General features: G+C 33.2%; 3 protein-coding genes and 1 pseudogene across 7 annotated transcripts; 3 read left to right on the forward strand and 1 right to left on the reverse strand.

Moving 5' to 3' along the window:
* Nucleotides 1-2,126: 2,126 nt before the first annotated feature.
* LOC133814374 (uncharacterized) lies at nt 2,127-5,380 on the reverse strand. The gene is made up of 5 exons (XM_062247344.1): nt 5,291-5,380; nt 3,571-4,275; nt 2,838-3,341; nt 2,476-2,735; nt 2,127-2,388 (listed from the first exon to the last, which is right to left on the reverse strand). The coding sequence occupies exons 1-5, from the start codon at nt 5,378-5,380 to the stop codon at nt 2,127-2,129; spliced, it is 1,821 nt and encodes a 606-aa protein (XP_062103328.1).
* Nucleotides 5,381-8,071: 2,691 nt separating this feature from the next.
* LOC133792009 (preprotein translocase subunit SCY2, chloroplastic) lies at nt 8,072-15,635 on the forward strand. The gene is made up of 13 exons (XM_062229919.1): nt 8,072-8,243; nt 9,258-9,767; nt 10,057-10,145; nt 11,465-11,544; nt 11,801-11,890; nt 12,343-12,434; nt 12,546-12,633; nt 13,221-13,358; nt 13,573-13,689; nt 13,974-14,103; nt 14,388-14,511; nt 14,640-14,746; nt 15,020-15,635. Exons 1-13 carry the CDS (start codon nt 8,171-8,173, stop codon nt 15,107-15,109), a joined length of 1,728 nt encoding a protein of 575 aa, XP_062085903.1. The 5' UTR covers nt 8,072-8,170; the 3' UTR covers nt 15,110-15,635.
* A 304-nt stretch (nt 15,636-15,939) lies between these two features.
* Nucleotides 15,940-17,258, forward strand: LOC133814384 (COMPASS-like H3K4 histone methylase component WDR5B; annotated as a pseudogene).
* On the forward strand, nt 16,827-21,954 carry LOC133792015 (uncharacterized). Of its 5 annotated transcripts, none has more exons than XM_062229936.1 (5): nt 16,827-16,991; nt 17,323-18,494; nt 19,798-20,652; nt 20,731-21,467; nt 21,550-21,954. In XM_062229936.1, the coding sequence occupies exons 3-5, from the start codon at nt 20,332-20,334 to the stop codon at nt 21,566-21,568; spliced, it is 1,077 nt and encodes a 358-aa protein (XP_062085920.1). In that variant the 5' UTR covers nt 16,827-16,991; nt 17,323-18,494; nt 19,798-20,331; the 3' UTR covers nt 21,569-21,954. The 5 variants fall into 5 exon arrangements, with proteins under 5 accessions (XP_062085920.1, XP_062085910.1, XP_062085926.1 ...); XM_062229926.1 differs by having other exon boundaries at nt 16,850-16,991; nt 17,511-18,494; XM_062229942.1 differs by having other exon boundaries at nt 16,850-16,991; nt 17,511-17,569.
* Nucleotides 21,955-23,041: the final 1,087 nt, after the last annotated feature.

Consider the following 23,041-nt stretch of genomic DNA (forward strand, 5'->3'; position numbering starts at 1 on the left):
AATCCAAGCTTTTTGGTAAATTCTTTGTAATTTGAGATTAATGAATGAAATTTGTCACATATTTTATTTTTAAGCTAAAATAAAATAATTTTATAGAATAAATAATGTTTTGAGAAATTTAATCAACTTAGAAATTTTAAGAAAAATAAAGCATGCAATATGTCTATTGATTTTAAAACAATAAAAGTAAGAAATGTAGAATTATCGTTTTTGAAGACGTCTTTATTACGCAATGTTCCCACGTATGCGTGTTACATGCAAATCCACTTTTACGTCCAAAATTATGTTTAATATTCAACTAGGTGGTTGTTATAAAACGATCATGCATGTAAAATGGGTAAAACGAGCATTATTCTTTTTGGCGATAATTGCATGTTTAGTGTAACTGTTATCATGAGTGCATGACCCATGCACACATGAGTTGTATGGAAGGGCAAAATAGTAATTTTATGAACCTAAGAAATGTTATTTTGATTATGATATAGGCTCGTTGAAAGATTGTGAAATTCTTAGCTTAGACCTGAGGTAAGGAAGTTAGATAGATTCTATGATTTTTATGCTATGAATGGTAAGACTGTTGTATGAATGAATTGTTATGAATTATGAATGCCATAACGTGATGATATGTAGAATGTGATATGTGTATGGATGTTAGATACATCAAATCAGTTACGATGTCAGATACATCAAACAGAATACGATGTTAGATACATCAAACAGATTACGATGTCAGATACATCGAACGAGTTACTAAGGACATTGAGACGTAACTCCTAGGGCGGACGCGCCGAGGTTATTCAAGGATCAGTGATCTCCTGTTTACCTCATAGGGTGACATGGACAACTAGCGTTCCATGCTCATCATGTATGCTGTATGTTTGTGATATGATGATATGTCACGATTATGTTATGATATGATGATATGTTATGATTATGTTATGATATGATGATATGTTACGATTATATTATGATATGATGATATGTTACGATTATGTTATGATATACCATGATGTTTTAGATGAACGTTAGTGTTTGTATTTGTTGTATTCTTACTTGCTTATTTGTTTGTACTTCCTTACTGGGCTTTTAGCTCACCCCCTTACTTTCCTTCCAGGTAGCAAATAGGATTTCTCTATGGCACGCGTGGTGACGTGAGGAGTTCTTTCATCATGGAGTGTATGGCGTGGGGTAATCCTATGGACGGAAAAACGATCAACGTAGAACGCCATTTTAAATTATGTTTTGTTTTTAAGAGACTTTCCTAAATTATCAGTGGGACTCGGTTATTTAATTTTTGGTTTCTTTGAACTTTGCATAAAAACCTATGTTTTATTTTAAAACTTGTGGCGCCAACTTGCATGGTTTTAAACAAGTCCCCCTGAGACTTTGATAATGAATGGTATTCTTTTATAAACTATGTTATGCGAATGTTTTGTAAGTATTAGTCTAGGGTGTTCTTTACATATTTGGTCAGTTATACGTCCCCTGGTCTTCAGGGGACGTTTCCTTTTATATCTGATTACAGGCATTTAAAGCCATTTATTTGATTTATACAAAAAGAGTAACTACCCAAAATATGTGGGATAGTATTCTGCAGCCTTCTCTATAAATAGAGAGACCATGCACCATTGTAGAGGACCGAAATTCTGATCCTTGAGAGAAAACTCTGGAGAATTCGTTCTTGAAGAATTCCTAGAGATAATCTTGAGTTTAATAACAAAGACTCGTGGACTAGGCAGATTTAACTGCTGAACCACGTAAAAATCGTGTGTTTATATTGTTTTATTTTAATTGGCAATTTTCAGTTATTGTTTACGTGCTCTTCTTTCACTGTTTGACGAAAAACGGCGTCAACATTGTGCAAGGAATATAAGTTACCTATAAATAACAAATTGAAATCAAAGTAAACATGATAAGCAAAAGATAAAATTGAATAAAAAGAAGTGTAGTTTGAATAAAATCCCACAAAATGCATCATTGCAGCAACCAAAAACATACATATAAACAACTACAACAACCATAAACAACAACAACATAATTCAATTAATTAAAGCAAAAGACTATAAAAATGGGTAATACACAATAACTTTAAATAAAAATAAATAAATAAAGAGAATTGACTAAAACTATACCCCAGTTGCCTTCATCGCATCTACAGCTTTATATGCATTTTCTATAGCCTTATCCAATTCAATGTCTGATAAAGAATCCAACAAAAGAGACTTTTGGATCTTCAGCAACTGCCTCTGCAACCTTAGTTGCAACTCCAGCAACTTTTGGATCTTTAGTAACTTGAGAATCAACAACCTCACCAGCAACATGACTAGCAACTTCATCAACCTGGGCAACTTGAGATGGAACTTGACAAGAACCATGAGAATCATCAACCTACATAATAAACATACAAATAAGCAAGCAAAAACATATCAATGAGTTTTTTTTCTTTTTTTTTTTGCAAAATAAAATTAACTCAACCTTAGAATCCTCATCCTTGTTTCCTCCATTGTTTTTTCATGATTATCATCTTTCTCTTCTTCATCATCATCATTGTCTTCTCCAAAACACTTTGCATTGTCTTCATCATCATCATCACTTTCATCGTTATCTTCTTCAGATTGATGCACTTCTTCTTCTTCAGACTCATCCTCCTCTTTTTCATCTTCTTCTTTCGAATTATTTTCAACCATTTCATCATCAACAATGTTGGTATTGTCCTCCTCAATATCATGAGAATCCTATTCAAAATATAAATACAGAACAAAAATAAAAAATAAGGAACAAATAATGATAGGATAAAGCACAAAAAGTTCAAAAAGTAAACATGAAACAATACATACTTGTTTCCCTACAAAATGGGAACTAAATAACTTCTGAAGATTCAAAAATCCTTCATGAACATGACTCTTCAATGAAGACAACTCATTAATAACAATCTTGTGGCTCTCTTCTAATTTCTTGTTGCTTGCTTCTAATCTTGTGTTGCTTTCTTCTAATCTCTTGTTGCATGCCTCTAAAGCTAGCAACTGTGCATGCATGCTACTTAGCAAAACATGAGGCATCTCAGGCGTAGGAGATGAACAACCACCAGTATCAAAGTGAGGATGAATAGCAGGCAAAGAAGGTGAAGAATCACTAGCAATAGACCGAGGTGGAGTCTCTACAAAGTCATCATCTCCTAATGCAGCAACTCTAGAATTAGTTGCTCTATGTCCTTGAGCAACTCTAACATTATCAGCAACACCGATTTCATCCTCAATAGCTTCCTTTTCTTTTGGAAACAAACTGTTTATTTCTGAATTTTTTCTCTCCTTGGAAGTAGGATATATATTCCTCAATTTCAACTGCAATAAAAGTCAAATGTTTTTTTATATATAGATATAAAAAAGAATATAATTAGAAGCATATTATTAAAAATGAAAATACCTCAGCAACATTCAAAGATAACAACTTGGTCATTTATGCAAATGTAGGTTGAATGGTGCTTGAACATTTGAGAATACATGGGATGGATCCTTGAGAGAGATGACAATATCTCCCATTCAAATATGGACAACACTCAAAAAGCCATACTTGGAAGGCATATGGAAATCCAAGCGACCTATAGAAAGCCTGTTCTTTTTTCTTGTCATCTTTGTTGCTCTCTTTTTTACTATTTTTTACAACAATCCTTTTCTTTAAAGGTTCAACAGTAGCCTTGAAAACTTCTTTACCCCAATGAAATTCAGAAAACTCACCACTATCAATAATATTAAAGTCTTCTTTGGGGACAATATTAGTTTCAAAAGAACTAAGCAATAAATTGTGCAGAAAATGCATCAATGTAATCTTCAAGGCATCCTCATCATTCTTCCATTTTTTCCCATCAAAGAATTCTTTAAGAAGTTTCTTATTGATCTTCGAATGATCCTTGAAATATGTAGAATAAAGACCATTATCCTTTGAAACATATTTGATTTTATCTGTGAAGCCCACACACCGTAATCCGGTGACTAATGCAAACTCCCTTATCCCAAATCGAAGCTTCATGCCATTTACACCAACCCAAATCTCTAGCTTGTTGGGTTGTTGCAACTCTCTTAGCAATAGATTGTGTATAAGCTGATGTTGCATTGTGAACTCTGGCAGATTTAGGAAATGGCCAAAACAAGAATCACCAAAATCACTAACTTGCTTTGTTGAAAGCTTCTCATGGATAGCTTGAATCAAAGAATATTTGATTGTAGAAGCAATTTTTGAAGAACAGCAATTATCCGGATGAATTAGAAAATTCATACCCTATAAAACATAGCAAAAGAATACACAATATTATATAGAAAAATACAAATATTAATAAATTAAGCCACAATCAGCAATCCATAAAAAAACATGTTAATTAACCATTAAAACTACAAAAGCAACCCAAACAACTTCTTAAGCAAAACACATCAACCTATTAAGCACACAAAGAACAACCAATTAAGCAACCATTGAAACTGTTAATCAACCCATAATATGCATTAACAACATATAAAACTAATAAAGCAACCCTGTAAAATTCAAACGTCATAGAAAAGCAACACAGAACAACTAATCAAGCAACACAAACAGCAACCACTTAAGCAACCCTTGAAAGAATACAACAACCCTACCTAGCAACCCTTTCTAGCAACAAATAAAGCAACCCTATAAACTTTGAATCAACCCTATAAACAATACGTAAATAAGTATCTCTCAGTCACATTACAGTCAGTTCAGCAACTCCTCTATCTCCATTCACCATTCGCTTTCAGTGTCTTATTATACTAGACTATGAGACTATATATCAATAACACTATATATATATATTTATATGTGTATTATCAAAGCCAATCGCAAGATATAAAATGAAATTAAGGCATGATTAAGAAACCTTCAAAAGACCTAACCACCTCATAATACTAATCAACAACATAAAAAACAACATATTTAACAATCCTATAAAATCCTAAGAAATTCATAGACAACATTTAAACAATATAAGCACAAATCAATTAATTTGGAAAGCATTGAAAATATATAGCACTTAGAAACCAACCAATAAACAACCAACCTAAGCAACCTAATAATACCTACTTAAAAGTAAATGCAGAGCAGTAAAACATAGGAAACTCAAAAATCATTGCTAAAGTGAAAAGGAATTGAAAAAATACCTTAGGAGCATATTCACAAGGTTCTTCAATAATTAATTGGCTTTTTTTTTTTTTGATCTTTTTGCTTTCCTAGCATCATGTTTGGAATTATAGAGGCTTTTCTTCACTCTTGCTTTACTAACAGAAGCAACTGCAGATTTCATATTTGATTTAGAATTTGGAATATTTGTTTGAGATGCAGGAGATGCAGACGAAAACCGTGTATGAACCATGACTCGTTAAAAACTGTAGCAACCTGAGAAAAACAGATACATTTACCAAAAATGGATTAAAATACATCAAAATATGAAAATATTAAGTCTATCCAACATTGAGCACAAGTTAAGTAAGCATTAAAAAAATGGGTGGTTATCATTTGGTATCTGGTAACAGAGAGCTCATATAGTAAAGTCCCCAAATAAATATGAACACTGTTTAACATTAACAATAAGTATTGATGTGAAAATATTATACCAAAAGACTTAAATTGACTATGTCAGACAAAGAAATTTCTGAACCAATAATCACATAGAATTAATAATTTACCCTATACTGCGCAATTTAATATGCTGCTTAAATTGGCTATGCTATTTTAATTTAATATGCTGCTTAATTTTGTAGCTTTTATTACTCTTATAAGTTTCATATTAATTGTTGCATTGACTGATGGTGCTTTGGACAATTCAAGGAAACACAAGAAGAGATAGCTAGATGACACACTGAACATTGTTCTAAATAAGAGGAAGGTAATGATGCATATATGTAACATTTATTTTAATATTTTTGTTCTGGTACCATTTTCATGTTATTTTATCCATTTTGCTTTTTCATAACAATGAAAGAAAAGGGATAGAAAACAAATGCATCATTTTTTAGATAGCAGTGAAACTCAAAGAACATCTAAATTTAACTTTTGCACTGAAGAGTGTTTTCTAGATTGTTGATCAGGTGTTCTACGGGGTTGCTGCAATTGTACTGTAGTTTTTGGTTTCATCAAGTTTTACATTCAATAATCTGACTATAGCATAGAAATAAATAAGCAATAAAAATGTAAAGTTCCAGCAAAAATTATCATTGAGATAAAAATTAAGCAACAAATATAAGTCTATTGAAGATGCAAGATCGGTACACCAACAAAAATTCATTCAAAATTCAAACTCCTCACACAACTTGCACTTGCAGTGATTAAAATATTACTCAAAGTCCCTATTCCAATTTGTACGAGTCTACTACAAATCATATACATAATGCTCGACAAAATGTCTCAACCAATTTGTACGAGTTAGCACCCAAATTCAATAAAACTCATTTCCAAAACTAAAGAGAAAATGTGATTTTGAGAAAGAAAAAAAAAAGCAGCAATCAAACTCAAAAACACGGCTAGCAATCTTTATCTTAACAAACAAACAGAAAAATATAAGTGCAGTGGGTTACTTGGCCAAGCGATTTTCTTCAGAAACAACCTTTGGAGTTGAGAGCAATTTCTTGATCTGGAGCAGCTTTGGAGCTTGGATTTGGACCAAAACCAGTCGGTGATAGTTATGGTTCAGAGCTTTGATATGGACCGAATCCAATGGAGTTTTTCCGACAAGATGAGCTGCAATCACCGTGTGCTTTTGGCGAGAAAAAAGAATGAATTTGCAGATTAGTGGAATGGATCTTCAGATTAGTGGTAGCAAGGGTTTAGAAATTTGGGTTTGGTTATGCATGCAAAGAAGAGAAGAAGAGAACAAAGAAGAGGGGTCTGAAGCTGTGTTGAAATCGTAAAAATGAAAGCCCAAATAAAGTATTAACATATATGTTAAAAAGAACAAATATAAAAATGGGAATAAAAGAGAAAAACCGTATAAATGAAAAAAAAAGCTAAAATAACGTATATGCGGTGATTTCCCTTAAAACTATCATTATGAAACACATGGCAGCCTCTAATTTGTCCAAAATATTTTAAAAATATTAAAAATTCACGAAAAAAATTAAATTTTTTTTTAATTCCTAAAAATTTAATTTTTAAATATTTTTAAAATAATTAAAAATTCAGAAAAAATAAAATAAAATATTTTAAATTCCAAAATATTAACACATGTATTTTTAAAACTAAAATACATTAATTTAATGAAAATTTTAAATACAATCTAATTCCAAAATTTTATGAATTTTGTATAGATTTTTCATTAAATACTGTTATTTTTTTGTAGTTTTGAAATATATGTTTTAATTTTTTATGAATTTAAATTATGTTTTTTATTTTTTTATTTTTCTTAAAATTTTAATATATTTAAAAATTAAAAAAATTAGGCAAATTTGAGGTTGTCATCTGTTTTATTGGATTAGTTTTAAGGGTTTACTTAACTAGAGTTGGTTTTAAGAGTTTACTTACGACAAAAGTTAAGTACAAGAAAATTCCTAAAAAGTATTGTAACTAGTTTATATAAGTATTTAAATGGGTGTATATTTTTTTGGAAATGTGTTTTGTCCCATTATTTGTTTAGACTCTATATTTTGATAAATTACTTTTTGGATCCTATATTTTATAAAATGTTTAAAATAGAATCTTTAACTCAATTTTAATGAAGGAAAAATTGAATATAACAACACAGCAGAATGATTTTATTTTTGTTATGGATTGTTAGTTTGGTAAATTATTTGTTATTTTAGTTGAGAAAACATTGACCAAAATTGAGTTTAAGGTTCTATTTTAACTATTTTACGAAACATAGGGTCCAAAAAATAATTTATCAAAACACATGATCCAAACAAATAATAAAACAAAATACAAGTCTAAAAACGGTATAAACCCTATTGAAATTTTGTTTCCATTATCCCTATAAAGAATGCAGCTCAAATTTGCCACCTGGCCATTAGACATTTGGAATAGCGTAGAGAATGTGCACAGATGTAGACGATTCCAGCCGTTAGAGATTAGAGCCCTCCTTTTCTTTTTCCTCTTTTTTATATTCAGCTTTAAATACAAGAAAAGTGGAGAAGCAGTGTATTTGTTGTTCTCTATTTCTCGCAATCCCGCCATGGAAGCCACACTTTTCAGCTCGACTTGCTTTCTTCCCCAGCCCGTCCTCAGAAAGTCTGCCAAGATTAGAGGTTTGTTTGTTTTTTCCATTTTTTGGAAATATAGCGAGAAAGAAAGGAAGATTTCTTGTTCGAATCATATATATATTTTTTAAAAACTTATTGAAACCATTAATCTAATATTTATCTGTGATATATGTACTCGGAACTGAGCCCTAGTTTACAAAAGGGTGAGTTCGGTTCAGTTTTGTATATAAAACGAAAAAAATATAAGATAAATGACATTAAATACTGATGAATTTTCCAAGATGCAATCGTGATAGTTAAATTTATAAAATATACTGATTTTTACAATACTCGACCATAGCAATCAGGGCCGCTCAGTGTAAAAGATAAAGTTATTTTGCAATATTTATACATTTTTTTCACAAGGTTATTTGCCAGAAGCTCTGGAAACTTTACTTTTTGAATTACTGTACATTTCTTAGTATGTAATATTTGATTAAAGCTTTATTGTGTAGGGGTTTTTTTTTTTTTTTTTAAATCATTACAGTTTGTGGTTATATTTTATATTTATTTTTCTGTATTTGTTTTCACAAGCGTTTGGATTCTGCTTACTAAGCTCATTCAGTTACATAATGTTCTTCTTGGTTGTTATTTTTAGGAGTGAATTTGTAAATAAATATATTAATTTTTTTGTGGCTTGGTATACATGGTGAATAATAATGCATTATCTCGTAAAGTCTTGACATAGTATTAATTTTGGAATTAAGTCTTGTTATAATTATCATTAGTCTGTTGCATTTTTATGGATTCATAATTTTTTTTTTTGTCTTGGGTTTGATAAATGTGCAATTTCACCAATGATAAGAAACAAAATCCCTGGTTTTATAAAATACCCGATAGAATGCTTAGCCTTGGAAACTTCACGAGAATTCATGTATTTCTAACTTTGTTCTAATAAGGTTTTGGAGTGTAGGTTGTTTTAACCTCACCTTTATCTACTGGAAGATTTTTTATGCTCAAGTAATCATAAGTTATAAATGCATTTATTAACTTATCTGATTTGTACAATCGGGTTTGCAGGTTCTGATCTCCGATGCCGGTGTCCCTGTTTTTCTGTATCTTATCCTGCCATTAGAACAAACCCTATAGAATTGAGTAGAAGACATTTCATGTTTCTAGAAAGACCTTTTCTTTCAAAATGGAATGAAAGATTCTCTGGCAATTCCTCAAATCAATTCCATAGGAACTGTATGAATGTTGATGGCACATCTGCACAATCTCTAAATGTTAAGGCTATTTCACCAATGCTAAATGATGAGGCAAATGTTCTCAGTTCACATGAAATAAGCAAGCATGAGAATCTGAACTCTAGACCTAAAATGTTTAGAAATCGGTTTCTGGATTTTGTGCGTTTTGGTTCTGTCCTCAATAATGCTGCTGAATCATTTTTCAAGAGTGAGATACGGCGGAGGTTGTTTGTGACAGCACTACTAATTATTATTAGTCGTGTTGGTTATTTCATTCCTCTCCCTGGGTTTGATAGAAGGTTGATACCTCAAGATTACCTCAGCTTTGCCTCAGGATCTGCAGGTAATAGCTGATAAACACAACATGATTATATACAGGTTTATGTTTATTTATAAAACCATTACTGCCATTAAATATGTTTTTCAAATTTTAATACTATCCTATTCCTACTTGAATCCGAGTCAACCTCTTTCTTGTATGAGGGAACTGGGTTTCAGGTTGCTAAAGAGGAAAACTATGATAGTAGGGGAGATATGGCAGTGCCATGTAGCCTAACTACGTCAAGTCATTTCCTTAGTCATTTGGGGAGGGGGAGTATTTTACTGATAGTCATTGTTATTGTTTCCGGCAGATGAACTTGGGGATTTTACAGGAGAGCTTAAATTGTCCCTTTTCCAGCTTGGTGTTGGTCCTCAAATCATAGCATCAATCATTATGCAGGTTTACTAGTTTTCCTTAGTCATTTCATGTATTCATGCCAGTAAAATTGATATGTGTGATTGAAAATGAAACCTCCTTGAGTTCACTATAGTTTCCTGATCCCCAAATATTGTAGGGTTAGGTGGGGAGCCTAGTTTTTTTTTTTAATATAAAAAACTTTTGGTTTTCTCTACTATATGTTTACTTGTTGCCCTCTTTTTCTTTTTGGGTTTTGGTATCTATATGTTTCTTTAGGCTCTTCATGATGTTTTTTTTTTTGAACAAAGGCTCTTCGTAATGTTGATTGGTATGTACTATGTAAACATTTATATATTTTAAGTAACGAGACTTGTATTAGACAGTGAAAACTGTAAGTATTAAGTGTGGAAGAGGAGACCACAGTAAAATCAGAGCAAAACAAGACTACAACAAAACACTCAAATTTCTTTTACTAGATTGGAGAACAAAGCACCTTTAAAATCTTTACATCAATTAAATAGCAAAGGGAAACTAAAGTTTAACTTTATCCCAAACACGGTTTACATTGCCTTCAAAAGCTTTAAAACTTCTCTTACTCCTCGGCAACCATATAGAAGGTAGCCATGACAGCTACACCCAAGGAGTTTGAATCTTCTTGTCAAGAGGAAGACCATATCCCAAAATCTGAAACTCAATATAGTGCTATGGTATAATAATCTACTTTCGGTTAAACTCTTTTCAAATTTCTGTTCTGTAAGTTAAGAGAAACACTGCAATGCAAAAATAAATGATTTATAGATTCATCAATCTTTTTGCATAAAACACACCGTCTGCATCTGGAAGATAAAGCTTGCAAAGACTTTCTTCTTTAAAGTGAGTGATGAACATTATGATGCTCCAATAATAACAACCACACAGGAACTTCAACTTTAGAGAGAGCTAAAGATTTCCACATAAGCTTCATAAAGGAACATCCCTAAATTGAATCATTAGCCATTAAGCTAATAAATGCTGATTTACAAGTAAATTTTCATAAGGATCTCCTAACCAGGTACTTCTATCATCAATATTACTACAAAGTACTAGCATTTATGTTTCCTGGAAGACATCCCAGCCAACAGAGGTAAATTTGTTGCCAAGGACTTGTGTTCCTACCTAAACATCTTTTAAAATATCCTCCTTGCTTCCCATTCTAGTTGGTATATTTTTGCTTTGATTTTCTAGTTGGGAATTGAGATCTCTTACTTTCATTATTTATGGAAATCCCATGCTTTTTGTATAGAGAAGCAATGCTAATATATATGTTTTTGCCTTGCTTTTTAACCTGTTTATGCTTTAACACCACAAACTTTGATGCGCAGGTGCTTTGTCATGTTGTTCCTTCGTTGGTAAAGCTACGTAAAGAAGGCTTAGATGCTCAAGAGAAGATTAAGAGTTATATGTGTGTCTAGTTTTCATCTCAAGCAGTGAGCCAAAATTCTTGCTTCACAATTTTATGATGAATTTTATTTGAGCATTAGGGCATCACTACTAACTAATACCACAACTAATACAAACATGAAATATTTATCATTGTGGGATCCATTTGTATTAGTGGTAGGCATTACTGGCGCCTTTTAGCTTTTTCCATTTTATTTTGTAGTTGATGATTTGTCAAGATTGTCAGATTAACAATTTTTATTTATTATCTATTTTAGATGGTGGATGTCTCTTGGATTTGCAATATTGGAGGCTCTGATAGTATCTTGTTATTCGCTTCCATATTCAATCTATGTAGCCAGCCATAGGTAATGTTTTATGAGCAATTTTTTCTTCAAATTATCTCTCTATGATTTCTAGCAAGAAGCCAATTGGCTATTTCAATTGCACAATGTTTTATTAAAACTACTGTTAAGATTCTCTCTTCTTGAGATGATTTGAGAAACAATCAACTTTAAACAATTTGTAACCATAACATGTTATTGGCATTGATATCTGTTCCCTTTTTCTGATGGAGATAGCATAGATTTGTTTATTTATTCGAAGTTGTACTGTTTCATTGTTATAAGAGTAGTTTATTGGTTAATGATTGGTATGTGTATATATGAGGTGGCTTCTCTTTGCAACTCATATCTACGTGTTTTTTCATTAATACAAGTTTTGTTAAAAAGAAAAATGATGTGGCTTCTCGTTTTTTTTTGCTGGAGGATGTGACTTTTCTTTTATGGTGTTCTTTTTTATTTATTTCTTGATCCTGCAGAGTCAAACATGTGATCGTAACTTCAATTTTCTTGGTTTGTGGTGCAATGACAATAACGTGGATTTGTGATACCATCTCAGAATCTGGATTTGGTACTGGTCTTGACATGTTGGATGCATCATATGTGCTTTAACACTGGTTTTATTACTATTCCAGTCAACTTCATATCCGTGTACCGTCTGATGCATACTTATTTATTTCAGGTCAAGGGTCAAGTCTAATTATATGTGTTGGAATACTGACGGGCTACACAGAAATGTTGCACAATATGTTGTCTCGGCAGTCAGGCATGTGACTTGATGGACTAAATGCTGCTAAGATAATTTACTATGCATTGTATGATGGAAATTAATGTAACAGATTCATAAAACTTTCAAAATTAAACATACAAAAGTAGAAACCTCAAGACCCAATACACTTAGAACAGTAATTTTAACAAGCAGATGCCTCCATTCCTTTTGGGATGGATCGTGATTCTAAGCTAATTGTGCCATTTCAGAATTCTTTAAGCTAATTGTGCCTCCATTCCTTTTGGGATGGATCGTGATTCTAAGCTAATTGTGCCATTTCAGAATTCTTTAAGCCTTAAATTCTAGAAGTTAACAAAAAAGAAATAGATAGTAAGATAATCATCTCAAAGTTGTAGACTACTCATTAGTTAATTATTGATATCAACTTATGTGTGACTGCAACAAACATGTAATAAATCCATTAGATTTCAGGATAGCGTAGTGAGCACGAACACCTGTGAAATAGTAAAATGTAGTTAGCTATTTGATACAACGTCATGCCTGTGTGTTACTGTATTTGTGACATTTATAAAACTTGGGGACTAGTGAACTTGTTGAGTTAAGCATTTCAATATTTGTTGCAGGAAGTATTATGAGCTGGGGTCCATATGTATTAGGTTTGCTGGGTGTTTTTACCCTGGTCACTATGTGGGCAGTTGTGGTAACTGAGGGTTGCAGGAAAGTAAAGCTGCAATACTATGGTTTTAAACTTGCATCGGCTGCTAGGTAATACTCATTCACTACATAGATTTTTGGTCCTTCATATATTCAGCAAGTTATGCATGTGTCAACTGGGGTTATAATTCCTTTTTCCCAAATATATGCAGTATATTAGCAAGATAATTATATGCTGTTGCATGTTGGTTGGTAATTAACTTATATGGGTTTAGAAGCTATTTGCACTACATATTGGAGCTTACTGACTTTAATTTGCTCACAGAGATGACTCTCCAGTCACTGAAGTGGAGCCTTATATTCCTTTTAATATCAACCCAGCTGGAATGCAGCCTGTTCTTACCACTAATTATCTGTTGGCCGTCCCCAGCATTCTTGCAAGGTTCTATTAACTTTTGACTGGTGTAAAACTTAAATTTAGTGTTTATGTGTGTTGTTCACTTTAAAACCAAATGAACCCTCACGTCTTTAAATAGTTCAGCCTCATTTATTAAGTTGTTTTCTTATCACTTATTTCTTTGTTAGTTACATTACCTTGTTTCCATCAAACTCATTTTCAGACCATGGAAATTTTTGTAGATTCTATTTTCCCCTCTTTAATAAAATAAACTAAATTTCTTGGATGAATATTTACCATGGTAGCAGTCTAACAGTGTTCATTTGCAGTCTTCTTAGTTCGCCTTTTTGGGAGCACGCCAAGGAGATATTGAATCCTGAAACTTCTATTGGTGCTAAACCTTGGGTGTACTACTCAATATATGCATTTTTCGTCTTTCTATTCAATATATTTGACATTGTAAGTTTCATTTTATTGAATTTTTTTTTAATGCTAGCATTGCTTGTGCTACTCTGCATGACATTTATTTTTCTTTCTCAAGAATGTCTTATCTAGTAAATTAAATAGTCTCCTTTTGGCTTATTGCCTCCTACTTTACTTGCATTTTTTTAAAAGCTGTTCCAGCTTACCTTCATTTCTGATTTTTCTGTTAAAACCTTAGTCTCAGCTACTGTCTGCAGTCATCTTTCCTTTGTATTTTTCCAAGTTCCATCTTTTTTGAATGATCGTTCATTTTTGTCCAGGCAAACTTGCCTAAGGAAATTTCTGATTACTTGAACAAGATGGGTGCCCGGATACCAAATGTAAAACCTGGGAAGGCTACCATTGAATACCTCACAAAGATTCAGGCATCAACACGATTCTGGGGTAGGCTTTTTTGACTTGAATTTGGATAGTTTGTCTTCTATTTGAAAAGCATTGCTTTCCTCCTGGCACTAAGAGACCAATTATTTTTTGTAATTTTTTTAAATTGTTAAGTGGTTGAAATTATGCAGGGGGTGTGTTGTTAAGTTTTTTGGCAACGTCATCAACCATACTTGATCATTATTTACGCCGCATCAATGCAGGATTTGCAATTGGGTTTACATCGATCTTAATCATTGTAAGCACAATCCTGACTGTAATGTAATGTTTGATCATCCAGCAATTATTTTGGCCGTTGTCTAGAATGCCCAGAAATGCGGTGGTGTTCCACAGAAAGTATTAGTTCATTTTTATTTCCATTTAGAATGTAGTTGCATCGGATAAACCATGTATTATTTCTGAACAATAAAATAATAATGTCAAAAGTTGCTTGATAAAATGGTTTCGACAACTGCTTAATGTGGTTGTCATTCATGCTTACTGGGTTGTGATAATTTTTTTTCTTGTCCAGGTGGGTTCTATTATTGAATTGAGAAGATCATATCAAGCATACAATGTGATGCCAAGTTTAAGTAAAGCTTTAAGGCGATATGGCGTATAAGATCCAAAGATGCAGTCACAGTGAAGGTTGTGTATTTGTTATCTTGCACAATGTGTAGCTGAGAAACCCAGTTTCTTGTTACAAGTTGGGGTCTCTCTTGACAGTACTGAGATTTACAATCCTCCAATTGATGTCTTGATGAGCATCAAATGTTTTTTCGCTGTGTAGTATCTTCTCAACAAGAGTTTTCTATGGACATTTCAGTGGCTGGTGTTGCAGCAGAGGAGATAGAAGCAAAAAAGCAGGTTCGAAGATAGGGCAATAGCTTTTAAACATTACATGATTATGCTTTAGATAGAAGATAGAATAAATTCAGTTGATTGTAGATCAATGCAGCTGACTTAGAACGGAAGCATAGGACACAATGGACACCATTTTTTAGTGTTCTTATAGTACTAAAAACACTATAATACAAAACATTCCTATGCTTGGTTTTTGGGCACATTATAGGACGATGTGTATCGGAGACGAAGCAAATTTTGTTACATCATATGTCGTTAATATATATACAGACCATGTTTTTTCCCTCCAGATTTATAAATGGTTGATTTTCACGAAAGTTTGATTGCGAAGTTTTTGCGGCCAATTTTGTTGCGTTTGTTGCCACTATAACTCGTTTAATTATAGAGAGACCAGTTCTTATTTTCTATTATTCTACTCTGAAATTTACTTCATTTACTAGCATTCGTAAGTTGATTTCGTCAGTTTGGAAATGTTTATTGCAATTACCCGAAACATAGTCAAAGCTTGGATATAAAAAATTAAATAAAGAGTTTTGAATCTTCCCACGATGCCATTGAGAAAAAATTAGCGGGGAACCTACAACAAACATGGTTAACCGTCCATTGATTCTCAATAGCTGTGACATTGCTTGCAGTGTATCTCTTATGGCGGACCAATCGGCATCTCTCAGAGGACAAATGGCAAGCCTCTTTGATAAGAAAAATATATGAAGTTTTCATTATTGCTTCTATGCTAATATTTCAGAGCGCAAACCAACCAGTGCGTTTTTATTTATATTGACCTTGCACTAGTGTTGGATTTTTTTTGGATTTAAAAAAAAATTAGAGAAATTTACTTTGGTCCGTTCGGTAACATATAAATAAATAATTTTTTTATTAAATAATTAAAAATTTGGAAACAAACACTAAAAACATGTTTGGTAAATCACTTTCACTTTTTATTTTTTAAAATTTTAATTAAAATTTATGAAATTTTGAAATCAAGATTTTCTCACTTTCAAAATTTTTTTAAAACGTAATTTATTTCTTATATCTCTTCTTCCTGTAGCCACACAATTTTTCCCGTAGAAGCATCAATGGCTTCCTCTTGGCCATCTGGTGTGTCAAATTCTCAAACGATGGCACCTTCTTGGCCTCCGCCTCTCTCGACAAGACCATTGCTATTTGGTCATCCTCGTCGCCCACTCTGAGGGCATCTTCGACCTTGCCTGGTCCTCCGACTCCCACTACATCTGTTATGCTTCTGATGACCGCTCTCCACATCTAGGACGCGTGCTCAGCCATAGGTGAATGGGTCAAAACCCTTCGTGGCGACTTCGAGCTAGTTTTCTGCGTTAACTTCAACCCCTAGTCTAACCTCATCATCTATGGCTCCTTCGACGACACGATTAGGATTTGGAAAGTCAAAACCAGCAAGTGCCTTCACTCAATTAAGGCTCACTTTATGCCTGTTACCTCCGTACACTTTAATTGCAATGGTTTGCTTTTCTGGTAGTCATGATGGGTCTTGCAAGATTTGGGACTTCGCCGTTGGTGCTTGCTTGAAGACCCTTATTGGCGATAAGGTCTTTGATGTGTCTTTCGCTAAGTTTCCCCCCAATGGCAAGTTCATACTCGTTGCCACTCTCAATGACCCACTAGTAAATCCCTTGTCAGTTTCGTCTTGTCTATTGCTACAAATTTGGTTAAATGATTATGCCATTTTTATTTTGTGCGAATTGTGTTATCATCCTTCAATAATTGAATTGTAGTAATTGAATTATAGTTTCCTTTTTTAGCTATTGATGTGTTCATTTATCTATTTGAGACCCAAAGTTCATTCAGATCATGATGTCAGTAGCTGCTCATGGAACTTGTCAATTTTTCTTGCATTATAGTTACTGAAGTAGTCTTTTTTTTTGTCTAAATTTTTTCTGTCTTTGGAGTTTTAATATTGTTGAGCTTTCCTAATTCTTTAAAATTCTTTATCAGGTACTTCCTCAATCTATTTGGATTAAGAAGTTTATTTAGTCTCATTGTGGGAGAAGAAAAAGATTAGTGTTTAAAATTTCTATATCTTGATATGCATGCTGGGTGTCCTCCAAAAATCAGAAACAACAATTAGTAATGTGATAAAAATATAAACTTGATATACTAATCTTTGCCATTCTTTGTTCTAGCCATGGATGACACACAGCGTATGATGCAGATGGGAGGATTCGACTTTGATCCAACAAAGGTACAAAAATAATTGGTTTGGGATTTAGTATTTTAACTATCAAGAATGTCTTTCCTTTTTATTGTATCATGTTTTTAGGGCTTAACTCTAGTCTTCATGTTATTTTTCTTACGCAAGATCTTGGAGTATGCATCATGATAGGGTTCTTCAAGTTGTATAGTAATTTTCTAGGGTCAAAGTACAATAATTTCAGGAATTACAACACATGCATATCGCCACTATTCTTATATTTATCTTCTCATGATAAGCATGTAACATCATATGAATGATAGGAGTATGTTCTATTATGTTTGTTTTTGTGACGTGGGGTGGGGCCTGTATTCGATGCTTATTTATATATTAAAGAGATGCCTTTTAGATCTATTATGGCTCAAAGTTCATGCTTTCTATGCCTTTGCAATTTCTTTTGGGTAACTACGCTAATTGACCCTAATCAGCCCTATATTTATAACTCTAACCCTTAGTTAAAGTTTTTTACATTTTTGACTCTTTAAGACAAAATTACCCCTTTGTTAAACAAATAATTAGAAACAACTCTATTTCTTACTCTTCTCATCCCCTTCCCATTGAAAACCCTCCCTCCCAAACCCAACTATCTTCCCGTCGAAGCTGCGATGGTGTTGTCGTCTCTGGCCAGCACCCACCTCGTCCCACACCGATGCATGTCCTCCCAGTTGCGTCGTCGTCTCCACAGCCACCTTTTTTTCTTACCCATTTCGTTTTCAACCCCTTTTACACTCTTCCTTCTCTCTCTCTCAAATCTACCATAGCCCCCATCCCCTCCGCTTGCTCCCGACCCCACGAACCCACATTGCTGCCTCGCTATGCTTCGCAGCCATATCGTCGAGCCCACGTCGTCGGAGCTCAAGGTTTACAACACCAAAGACCTCACACTCCCCTTGCAAGCCCGATACCCTAGCCGAAGGTATTGTTGTTGGGATCCATTGTTGTTATATTATTTATGACTCCTTTGTATATTTTGAATTTGTCATATTAATGCTTTGAGATTTGATGGTTGTGGTTGGAAACATGTTAGAAGAATGTAAGGTTTGGACTTTGGTTAAATTTCTAACTACTTGAGGCATGTTTTAATTGGGAAATAAGGAGTGAATTTAGTATGAATCATGTGTGAAATTGGTGTGAACTATGTGTGATTTCAGTGTGAATAGTGTGTGAATTTGGTGTGAATAGTGTGTGAACGATGTTCTGAATTTATGGTGAATGATGTATAAACGATGTGTGATTTCAGTGTGAATAGTGTGTGAATTTTGTGTGAATAGTGTGTGAACGATGTGCGAACCATGTTTCGAAATTATGGTGAACAATGTGAGAATGATGTGTGAACCATGTGTGAATTTGGTGTGAATGGTGTGTGAACCATGTTCTGAACTTATGGTGAATAATGTGTGAATTATAAAAGGAAACTACACTAACTAACCCTATTATAAAACTGCACGGCCTCAATTTCTAGTGTGTATATATCTCTTTTTGTTTATTGGAATAAATTTATTAACATATTATATATGATATATAAGTGAAAATCAATTGTGGAAGGAACTTGTAACTCAAATGCACTAGTTTGTTATCAAATATATGAATGAGCATTATCAAATGCCAAACATGCTCAAAGTAGCTAAAGAATATGTACCATATTTATCTCTATTGTTTTTAATTGAATCCTTATGGAGTGTGTACTTCACAACAATTTATGATCTTTTAATGTTTATATGTGAATTTAATTGAAAAACTAGTATCTTTTAATGATATAGAAAAACTCATTTGAAATATCATTTCATTTCTGCAGAATGTAAGTAGTATTTTTTTAGGTTTTGGGTTTTTGATTGAGAAATATCTTCGCTCAAGCAAGACCAACAGTGGGATGGTTTATGGATTATTATGTGTAAATATTTGTTAACTACTAACTTTGTTAGAATTTTGTGTGAACAGAGGTGAATTTAGTGTGAACTATGTCTGAATTTGGTGTGAATTATGTGTGAGGTTGGTGTGAATTTGGGTGAGCTATGTGTGAACCATGTGTGAATAATGTGTGAACCATACGTGAATCATGTGTGAATAAGTGAACAATATGTGTGAATTTGGGGTGAACTATGTTTGGACAAGGTGTAGATATGGTGTGAACCATGTGTGATTTAGTGTGAACCGTATGTGAAGAAGGTGTGAATATATCTGAGTTATGTATTAAGCGCTTATTTAATTTACCTTTTCAGAGTCACTCCTCATGCTTCTTACTGAAAGACATTATCCAGTAAAAGTTGCGTATAGGGGAGGGAGCATTATGAGTACAATAATAACGAAGTTCACGACATTTGGCTTGTTGGAACGAGCAAAACAGTTACCATTCAAGCAATTCTTCTTAGCTTCGCCTCTACAATATTCTGGAGTTATTATTTACCAGTTACTGCTTAGGAGAGTTGTTGGTAGAGGAAAGAACGAATACTGCTTGAATTTTAATATTTGTGGTCAGAATACAAGGATTGGAATTAGTGAATTTGGTTTGATCACTGGATTGAATTGTGGAATTTCTCCGGATCAGGCAAAGTATAAAGAAATGACCAAGAGTAAAAGACTTCTCCAGACATACTTGAACAATAAAGAATGTTTGTCTTCTGAAGAGTTGGAAGATGGATTCAAAATGTGCGATGTGAAAGAAGACGTATGGAAATCAGGTCTATGTATTTTGGTAGACTCTCTTTTTATTACCTAGTGAACCAAATAAGAAATGCTTTATTGATGTCCTTTCCATGGTGGAAAATGAAGATGACTTCTTCAACTATCTTTGGGGGAGATTATCGTACGAGAAGACATTATTTGGCTTGACAAAAGATATGGAAAGGCTAAGGAATAAATACTTGAAGAATGTTGAGCAAAAGAGAAAAAGACCAGCACCTCAGTACACAATTTATGGTTATGCCATTGCTCTGCAATATTGGGCCTATGAAATTTTCACAAAGTTCGCTGCATTTGCTGATCAACAACCCCTTGCCTTTCCAAGAATGCTTAGCTGGTCAGCGCATAAAATGCTGAAAGAGAAAGATATTGAAGGTGTATTTAAGAAAAAAAGTGTAAGTCGTTAAGATTTTATTTGAGTTTGTGATTTATAAGTAATGTTTATACCTTATTAATTTATTATTTTGTTGCAGAATCTTGTGAAGGCCACACTCAATCCAAGACCCGTAGAGAAAGAATTACATGACTCTATTATTCAAGGACCATATGAACTACTCATGGGTCGTGTTATTAGCTTTGTAGACAATGATGTGGAATTGGAGTTTGAAAGGGAAGAACGTGAGGAACCTCCCACAAAGCCCGATGTAGCAGATGAGCATCGTCACGAGCAAGACCAGAAAGAGATACCAACTCCAATTAACACCCACCATGAAAAGTTGTTAGCTGATATTGACACTTTGAAAAGTAACCAACAAAGAATGGAGGAGAAGTTGGATTATCTAATTGAATTGGTGCTCTTGCAACATAAATATAGTGATTATGAGGATTCAGTATCAGATGAGCATCTTGTTTCACCACACCGTACATTTATTATGGAGCACGTTGTTGGAGAAGATAGCCCTAGCTGTAAGGTGGTATCTCCTGAAGATATGGCTGGGGTGGAATTCAAGAGAAGGAGGGTTCTAACGAAAAGAATTTTTGGTGCCGAGTTAACTGATCCAACTAGGAAGAAAAAGAAAGCAAAGACAATTGTAACTGATCCTTGTGAAATTAATCCCCTACAGCCATATGACGAAAAGCAAATGAGACGTTTTAAGAAATGGGTAATTGGTTTAAAAAAGAATGATAAGCCTATTTCTCTCTTGGCTGGTTCGTGCACAGCGAAATGGTTATTCAGCTACTTACACCACGTACATGGCTGGATAGACTGGTAAGACTACTGAAATAATTTTTTTTAAAAATATATATAATTTGAATGTGATGTATATATACTTATAATATTTGGCATGCAGCATATTGATGCAGCTTTAGGGTTGATGAAAGAACGAGTGTACACTTATAAGAAGACTTACTCCCAAAGATTCACCATCGTGGATTCTATGTTCCAACAGTTCTTCGAACCACATTGGGATCAATTCAACAAGTGGAAAATCAAATCAAGCTACATTTGGCCAAAAGAAGTGCTTGATTACTTGGTAGGTGATGACAAAAGGAGTTGGAAAGACATTGGTGATGTTTTTACCCTGATTAATTTTTTTGGGACACATTGAGTGTTGTTAGAGATATCATTGACAAGCTATTTTATAAAAGTTTATGACTCTGATATCATTGTGGTCTCCAACAAGGAGTTTGAGAATAAAATTTTGTTACTTTTTGGTTAACAGAATATAAAAAATAAATTAAAAGGTTGTTTTTTATTCTGGCCATATTATCCGGTGACGACAAAAAAAATATATGTTTTCTACATATCAAAATGATCACCTTGAAGAGTATGTCGCAATGATACCACTCTTGAGCCTAACCGACTAGCAGTGTGACCATAATTTTTTTTTGAAATTAAGGAGAAGAGAGAGAATGTACGAAACTTACAAAAAAATAGTGGAAAACACGGTGGACAGAGAGAGATGTTCAAAACACGATTCTGTGAAAAAAAGAAAGAAAAAAAAGCTGACAACGGTACTAAATTAACAATATTTATGTAAACTAAATTATGTACGATATTTTTGTAATTAAATTGTAAAATCAGCGTGGAGTGTAAATTTCTCATAATAATATTAGTTGGCCCAAATATCAGTAATCATATAATAAAAAATATGATGTATTATATAACTTTTTAGACTTAAGCTTATACTACATGTCACTTTCATCTTTTACTTTTACTTTTAACTTCACAGTAGCTTCTTTTCTATAATACAATTTTTAGGTTTGCAAATCTCTTCTACTTTACATTTCTTCTGAAGTTGGTTTCAATACTTAAACAATTAAAGAATCAAGTAATGATCATAAAAAAAACTCAACTTAATGAATTTAATCAAGAATTACAGAACAGTATATGAGAATAAAAACATGGTTAGTAAAATATCAACAACCCTAAACCATAAAATCAAGTTTAGAATCTGAACAACAAACAACTATGGATAAAACACAAAATTACAGAATCGGTATTCAAACAACAACAAGAACAGTTTTGTTACACTTCTCAATCTTGTTCCAATCTTCAATTTCCAATTGAAAGAGTTTCCCACTTGATTTTATGCTATGAAATCCCTTTTATAGCTATTTTGAAGTCCCTTCAATTTCCTATGCGGTAAGTCCCTTAATCTTCAACATCAAAAACACCATCTTCAATCTTTTTAACTTCTTTGTTCTGCCTGATCTATTTGTACCTGAAATACAAGACACAAGCAAGAACAAAAAAGAACTAGGGTTTCTATGTCGGAACATAGTTAGTTCTTCCAATAAGCATAGCAAACTATTTATAGAAAAAGACCAAAAGGTGACTCG

Source organism: Humulus lupulus, chromosome 1, assembly GCF_963169125.1.
Source record: "Humulus lupulus chromosome 1, drHumLupu1.1, whole genome shotgun sequence".
Taxonomy (NCBI): domain Eukaryota; kingdom Viridiplantae; phylum Streptophyta; class Magnoliopsida; order Rosales; family Cannabaceae; genus Humulus; species Humulus lupulus.

Bases quoted from the DNA above. Each gene is read 5' to 3' on its own strand.
- LOC133792015 (XM_062229936.1), top strand. From the start codon at position 20,332: ATGGTGGAAAATGAAGATGACTTCTTCAACTATCTTTGGGGGAGATTA. The intron at 20,653-20,730 runs GTAAGTCGTTAA...ATTTTGTTGCAG, and splicing joins GTGTATTTAAGAAAAAAAGT to AATCTTGTGAAGGCCACACT.
- LOC133814374 (XM_062247344.1), bottom strand. From the start codon at position 5,380: ATGGTTCATACACGGTTTTCGTCTGCATCTCCTGCATCTCAAACAAAT. The intron at 2,736-2,837 runs GTATGTATTGTT...TATTTTGAATAG, and splicing joins CCCATTTTGTAGGGAAACAA to GATTCTCATGATATTGAGGA. The intron at 2,389-2,475 runs GTTGAGTTAATT...TTTATTATGTAG, and splicing joins ACAAGGATGAGGATTCTAAG to GTTGATGATTCTCATGGTTC.
- LOC133792009 (XM_062229919.1), top strand. From the start codon at position 8,171: ATGGAAGCCACACTTTTCAGCTCGACTTGCTTTCTTCCCCAGCCCGTC. The intron at 14,104-14,387 runs GTAAGTTTCATT...ATTTTTGTCCAG, and splicing joins TATTCAATATATTTGACATT to GCAAACTTGCCTAAGGAAAT. The intron at 14,512-14,639 runs GTAGGCTTTTTT...GAAATTATGCAG, and splicing joins GGCATCAACACGATTCTGGG to GGGGTGTGTTGTTAAGTTTT.